Source organism: Galeopterus variegatus, unplaced genomic scaffold (genome assembly GCF_000696425.1).
Source record: "Galeopterus variegatus unplaced genomic scaffold, G_variegatus-3.0.2 Scaffold5556, whole genome shotgun sequence".
NCBI lineage: Eukaryota > Metazoa > Chordata > Mammalia > Dermoptera > Cynocephalidae > Galeopterus > Galeopterus variegatus.
Window position 1 is genome coordinate 106,345 of NW_007731667.1, and position 7,546 is coordinate 113,890.

The 7,546-nt window shown below is 41.6% G+C and overlaps 1 protein-coding gene across 1 annotated transcript; it reads right to left on the reverse strand.

The window, feature by feature from the left end:
* Window positions 1–2,766: 2,766 nt before the first annotated feature.
* On the reverse strand, window positions 2,767–6,840 carry LOC103605037 (serum amyloid A-3 protein). The gene is made up of 4 exons (XM_008589619.1): window positions 6,748–6,840; window positions 5,933–6,027; window positions 3,485–3,623; window positions 2,767–3,088 (listed from the first exon to the last, which is right to left on the reverse strand). Exons 2-4 carry the CDS (start codon window positions 6,021–6,023, stop codon window positions 2,950–2,952), a joined length of 369 nt encoding a protein of 122 aa, XP_008587841.1. The 5' UTR covers window positions 6,024–6,027; window positions 6,748–6,840; the 3' UTR covers window positions 2,767–2,949.
* Between the last annotated feature and the right edge of the window lie 706 nt (window positions 6,841–7,546).

Genomic DNA, 7,546 nt, shown 5'->3' on the forward strand with positions numbered 1-7,546 from the left:
AAGACCTAGTGTATTCCAACAGTGGCAGCCCATTAGTGAACTTTGAAATAAATTTAGTGAGTCATTGCCAGCATTTTAAAATCATACAGAATAGACTAGACCAGAACAAAAAACAGAAGAGGCCATGATGTCTACCAAATGTTAGCGTTGCTTCACGAAACTTTTGTTTTAGTTATACACAAACACAAAACCATAATCCTTGGTTATGACACACTCTCATATGTCATCATTATGCTGATACAATACTGATTTTTTTGAAATTAGAAAGCTGCTTTATTGTTGTCTGTTTTTGTTCCCAATGTCCCTTTTATTTTGATCCTGAATAAAAACACAAGTCAATTCATACCTTCTCCAGTTACTTTTTGATAAGTGATCAAAAGTGCTACAGTAATTTTAAGCCATAGGCTTGATGGCTTTCAGTTTATCTCAAAATGGTAACTAGATGGGAGGGGGAACAGGAGACAGGGAGAGGCTGGTAAATGGGTACAAAGTTGCCAGGTTACAGACAGACAGGAAGAATAAGTACTAGTGCTCTATGGTGACTTTAGCTAATAATGTTGCATTGTATTTCAAAACATCGGAAAAGAGGGTCTTGAATGTTATAACCGCAAAGAAATGATAAATGTTTAGGTGATAGGTATGCTAACTATTCTGACTGGATCATTTTACGATATATGCATGTATAGAAACAACAAACTGTATCCCATGAAAACATACAAATAAATAAATAAAAATGGTAAGAAAGAAATGATAAATGTTTAGGTGATAGGTATGCTAACTATTCTGACTGGATCATTTTACGATATATGAATGTATAGAAACAACAAACTGTATCCCATGAAAACATACAAATAAATAAATAAAAATGGTAACTGGAAAGTCCAGGTCCATGTAATGCGTGAAGCTTCTAATTCATTTAAAATGAAAATTTCTCTCCTTTTTTCCAGTGGGGCTCATTATTGAAGGACTCCTTTACTTTGGAGGGAGGTGGTGATGTTGTTTCCATCTCTCTGTTCCTCCCCACACAGATTGCCAGCTGCTCTTTCTGACTCCTCCTGGATTGGGAAGAAGGGCTGGAAGTGAGAGGGGTGGGGAAGGAAAATTCTTACTTGACTGGTATTTTCATAAAATGGTTGTATGGTCTCAGGGACTAGAGGCGTTTAAAGTTGATTTCGTGTGTGTGTGTTGTGGATTCTTCGCATGCACCCCTCTTCATCACTGGACATGTCCCTCTACAGTTCCCTTAACATGGTGACGCAATGTCCTCCAACTCGTTGCTCACTTCCTCCATGGCCCATTATTTCTCCCCCATCCCCACCATATGGACTCTCCATACGGACCATATGAGATTCATAGATTTGTTGTGAGGTGGTACATGGAATACATTCACTGAAGGAATGATTAAGCAAACTAATCTATGGAAAACAAAAAATACGTTTTATAAACTAAACTTCAGAACGATTGCTACTTAGAGCAAATGGTTAAGAATGCTGTCTCTAGCATCAAACTAGCAATGTGACTTGAATGTTATTTAAACTGTTTGTGCCTCTTCAAATTTCCTCGGCTCTAAATAAGGATAATTAAAACAAAATGATTCAATGGAATAAGATGAGAAAGCACTAGAACAGTGTGTGGCCCTAATCACCTTGTCACGATTGGTAGTGGTCACTATCACTGTCATTCTACTATTAACATGTGTTAGAGGAACTTGAAAGCCCCCCACAGGCAGACTGACACATTACCCACTGACTGACAAGGATGGCTGGTTTCTCAGAAGGCATGAACAAAGTGCTGTAGACTCATTCACTGTAACCCCGGGGTAAGGATTTAGGAGTGGACAGATCTCATGCAATGCGAAAGTGACATTCTATCATGGCCTGAACCAAGGAATGAGTAAAGAGAGAATGGAAATGGCTTTGAAAGGTATTTTTTAGTAACCATGGACAGTGACTGGTTAACACCTGTTCAGGAAGGATAGGATAGGGGAGAGAAAGGCTCCTGAGACTAGGCCTCCATGGCAGAAAAGAGACCTGAGGAACCCAGATTTTGGGGAAGCAAAGAAGGGGAAACGACAGAACTGACTGGAGAGAGACCTAGAAATAGTCCACTGTACCCAGAGATACCTGGGCCAGCAAGACCCAGTGGAGAGGGCCTAACTTTGGAGAGAAACTGTGTGGGGTGTCTGAGAACATCTCTCTCCAAGATTCCAAGATCCTCTGGGATTATACGAGAGGCATAACCTCAGGCTGTACTTTGACCCTGGAGATGGCCACTACTGGGGCTAATCTATGGTAACTCAGAGTACTTTTGCTTTTTAGTACGTTCCTTTCATTTTGTTGGTGTCAGTGTTTTCCTACCTTGTGGAAAAGGTGGGGAAGTATTTTCTCTTCTATTGTCTACTTCTCTTTACGAGAAGATTCAATCTTTAAGATAATTATAGGATAATCCATATTTTCATTTCTTCTTGAGTCAGTTTTTGTAAGTTGTATTTTTCTAAGAATTTGTTGATTTTTATCTAGTTTTAAACTTTGTTGCTAAAGTTGCATGTAGCATTCTCTTACTACCTCTTCCCTGTTATGGAACATATAATTATAGATTTATAGTAGGCCCGTGTTATGGTGCATATACTGTGGTCCATGTATGGACATATCGTTTTATCCTCAGTTCCTATTATTGTTTATCAGTTTCTTATCTTTTTTAAAAAATAAAAAAAATGACATTTATTGATCATCCCAATAGTACGAAACAAGCCTATGTCCCAAGGAATACTGAAGACTGTCATTTATTTCCAGATTCCAATGACAAATTGGATTTCACAAGCATTTATTAAGCGTTTTGATGCATTCTGTAGTAAATACTAGGGATATGGAATTCAGTAAATCTAGTTCAAATGCCCCAGCCCTTAGCGGCTCTCATCCTGGTCTCCTGAGAGCAGAGTGAAGAGGAAGCTCAGTACTTATCAGGCAGGCCGGCAGGTCTGAAGTGATTGGGGTCTTTGCCACTCCGGCCCCACTCATTGGCAGCCTGGTCAGCCTTCGAATCCTCAGCTCCATGGCCTGTGAGTCTCTGAATATTCTCTCTGGCATCGCTGTAATTGAGGCAGGTAGGAAGGAGATTAATCAGGCAGATGAGCAACAGTCCATCCTCCCAACTCTCCTCTTTCCAGGGGACAACGCTGAGAGGAGCTCGGGAGGACCAAGGAAGGAGGGGCTAAAACATTGACCCTGCCTGGGCACAGCCCTACTCAGCCCAGGCTGGTCTCCTTTATGCTGGATGAACAGCACCCAGAGAGGAGGGGTGAGAATCATTCACTCGCACCAGCCACTCAGACCCCACAGCAAGCAGAGAAGGAGCGTGGACAAAAGCAGGAGGGGCCACAGCCTCTACAGGAAACTGCTCTGCAAGGAAGCTTGCCACCTCCTGACTGCCCAAGGCAGTCAGGTTCTGATCACCCATCCCTGGCATCCCCAAGATTCTGCATTACCTGATCACTTTAGCAGCCCAGGCACCCCCAGGTCCCCTTCGGGCTGCATCATAGTTCCCTCGAGCATGAAAGTATTTGTCTGAATTTTTGTAATTGGCTTCTCTCATGTCAGAGTAGGCTCTCCACATGTCTTTAGTCCCTGGAAAGTAAAGGAAATGATGAAGATGATCATGTCTTGGCAAAATAAAAGGATAAAAAATTTCCTTCCACTGATTCCAAAGATTTTGGTCTTTGACAAAGCCCTTGAAAATTATATTGGCTTGAAATGAATATTCTTCTACTTTTCCCTTCCCTGGGTTAATGTAATAAGAATCACACACATGCAAGTTTCATTCTGTTTGATTCCATTCTGAGCTTGTTGCTACTTTGTTTTTGACTGTGTGTGATGCATGTAAGGTAGATGCGGATGATCTTAAGGGGTGTTTCTTTGCATCTCTACCTGGAAAGATGCAAGGAACCATCTGACTAAGGTGTGAGAACATGGGCATTCTGAAGGAGACTGCAGGCACACAAAGCTCCTAACCTAGACAATGGGAGAAATTGATTCCCGTTGTCAGAGGGTACAACTCAGTCCTGAGTATATACATCTGAGTGTCCAGGGTATGTTTAGAACCAGGGCAACTGTCAGAATCAATCAGCTGGTGATAAAGGTGAAGGAAGAGAACCTTACATAAACTAGGTAATCGGATATAAAAAACTGGCAATTAACCCACTAGTTCAAAACTTCAGTGACCTCCCCCATAAAAAGGAGGAGTATGCCTACTTCAGAGAGGTTGTGCAAAAGAACTGAGAAATACGTGTATGATGTCTAGAACATTGTAAGTGCTCAAGATATTATCACTTCACTTCTGTGGTCTTCAGGATGGTTCAGACAAAAAAAAAAAAAGAATAAGGACTAAACTAAAATGAGATCACAAGGTTATAGACTGAAGGAATCTGATCAAGCTAGAGTTAAAAGACAAAAGATTTTTTAAAAATAACTGATTAGGAAAAAGGGGGAATCTAATATGGAATTATAATCATGGTTTATATAATTTTTTCATTTTATATATTTATTATTTTTTGCTTTTCAGATAGATCACTTAATTGAGAGTTACAGCATTTTTTACTGTACTTATTCCATCTCAGGTAGTGATTTAAATGGATCCTTGGAGTTCAGACTGACTTAGTAAGTATTTCCACAATGCCTGGCACATTTTCTCTCTTGAGGAAAGCAAAACAAAAGGTAGTGGTTCTCAAGATTTACTATGCATAAAAATCAACTAGAGTGCTTCGTATTGGTCAGATTTCCAGACTCCAGCCCCAGAGACTGTGATTCAGTGGAGAAGAGGGTGATGAGGACCCAGGGGTCTGCCTTTCACAAAGCCCCCCATTCCCCAGGTGGTTCTCATGCAAGTGGTCCTAGAAGAACCCTTTGTAAGACACTGACCTAAGGAATGAAAGATATTTTTTGCTGGGTGTGTGAGAATTTAGATAGGATTAACAGCAAACCCTTAAAACAATTATTTAGAGACCACTACAGAAAAATAGTAACACCTGAAATTTAAAATATTACATTCTGTAAAAAAAATTTTTTTTTGCTACTTTATTATGGCTAGTGGAGCATATTTTCTTTGCTATCAGTTTCTTGGCCATGTCTGAGCCCCAGTAGAGCCATCATCCAGGTAATTCATTGTTACTTTTATTGTGCAGAGAAGACCTAGTGTTGCCTTCCAAAAGCACCACATCCTCACCATTTGCCGTTTCTCAGATAAAGAACAGGATACAAGTTCACAAATCCCTCACTCTTATTTCAGAAGCAGTAGAGCACCATGGTTCAGAGCAAGGTCTGAGGAGTGAAGCTACCTAGGTTGAATCCTGCTCCGTTTTGGGATTAGGCATTATTGTCTCTTTGTGGCTCAATTTCTCTGTTAAGACATAATAATGTTGCCTACATTGAAAGATTAAAGATGAAAGTAATTCATTTGTACATGCAAAGCTCTTAGAACAGTGTCTACCACATATTAAAAGTTCAGTTAACCTTGGTTGTTTTTACTTTGTGGATGGGGACCAGGCTGGCTCTGTTCATTCTCCCTGCAAATACTCTCCACACATGGATGCACCTGCTTCATGGCTACTGGAGACCTAGAAGTGAGCTGTTCCTGGCTTTCTAATGGAGACAGTAGAGCCCCACTAGTTCTAAGGGTAGAAGCACCCCTGAATTCCAGGTCTCTATCACACTAGTGCTGAAATGTTGCAGCCCAAGCCCTATGTGGCACCAGGCCTGGGGATCCGCATAGAAAAGGACCAAAGCTGACCAGAAAAGTAAGGGGAACTTCTTTTATGAAAATCCTACTCCTATCCATTAGTGGCTTCACTGGCACCTCTGCCTACTGGGCACGTGGCCTCTGCTCAGGTGAGTCCTGGGGTGTCTGATACAGCCTCCTGTCCCCATCTTTTGCTTCTTACCTTGACCAGCTTCCTTGAGGAATGTCGACCATCTCTGGCTGCTGACGCCCAGGACCAGGAAGCAGAAAATGATGCCAATGGAAAGCTTCATCTTGCTGCAGAGACAGGGAAACAAAACAAGGATGACACATGTTTGTTTGCAGGTTTTGTTTTTTGTAACATCATCCTCCTCTCCACTGAATCACAATATCTAAGGCTGGAGCCATCCTTGTGCTCCAAGGAGTCCCCTCTCAATTTTGTGTGCGTGTGTATAAATATATGTCTACACACACACACACACACACATATACATACACACACATCTACGTGTATAGTGTGTATAGATATGCGTGTATAAACAGATGATAGATAGATAGACAGACAGACAGACAGACAGATGACAGATAACCAGAGGATCTAGTTCTCCATCTCCATTCATCTCTTTGGAATCCCAGTGTCTGAGAGATTGCTATGGACCTTAAATAAAACCTGTTTTCCATTTCAATCATCCCATATCGCCCTTAAAACCCAACTATACAGGAAGTATCCAAAGAAGTGTTTAGGGGTTTGCAGACCAACATACCTGTCTGTAATATGAGATGGGTTAAACAATCAAAAATATTTGTAGAACGCCTGCTGTCCCCAACACTGACTTCCCACAGACAAAGCACACCACAAAATCCTCATACTAAAAAGTATTCTCATCTGGTGAAAGCTAATGATCAGGATAGTAGATTCAGGGAGGGTCCAGAGAGAGCAGAGGTGCCGCACAAGACTGCTTCTAGGGAAAGAGAATCTCCAAAGAATAAAACTGTTGGAAAGTTCTAGCACCTCACCTTTGGCCGTTCCTGCTGAAGTCCCAGGTGAAGCTAAGCCGCCTGTGCCACCTGCTGAGATGTGGCTGGTGCTATATATACTGACAGGTCGCTAATGGAACCAATGGGAAGGGAGAGGTTTGAAGCAAAACAACAGGATTTGGGAAATCCCTCATGGCCAGAAAACAGCATCCAAAACACCAGGATTTTTCTTCACAGAAATCTGACTTTCCCAGATTGGGCAATCTGGCAACTGCCAGGAGGGTGGCAAATTAGGGTTTTCTGCCTGTTTACAGTCCCACTCCTGGTGAGGAAAGTTACCACCCCCCCACAATAATGTACTAACAATTTTTCTTCCTGAGACGTGATTTCCCCAGATTGTGCAATCTGGCAACTTTCAGGAGTGTAGCAAGTTAAGATTTTCTTCCTGTTTCCAGTCTTACTCTTGGTGGGGAGAGTATTTTTCCTCTCACACAAGAATGTTGTGACTATTTACTGTGAAGCGCAGTCAATAATAGAAAAAAGAGATTTGATTGTCTAAAGAATGAGAGAATACAGGGCAGATGGAACATCTGAGCCAGCTCCATTGCAAAGGACAGTTCAGGGTGAAGCTGGGACCCTAGGGTGCAGAAGTAGAAACGGAAGGAGATAGACAACCTGGGAAAATAAAGCTTTCAGCACCCATGTGGGTGGACTCAGCACTAGAAAAGGGAGTCCTCTAGACTCAAATGTATTCATGATCAGTTGTTATTGAAGGCCATATGGCAGGTTATATTTGGAGGAGGTCATCATCCAGGACTGTTGAACTGTAGTATAGAAA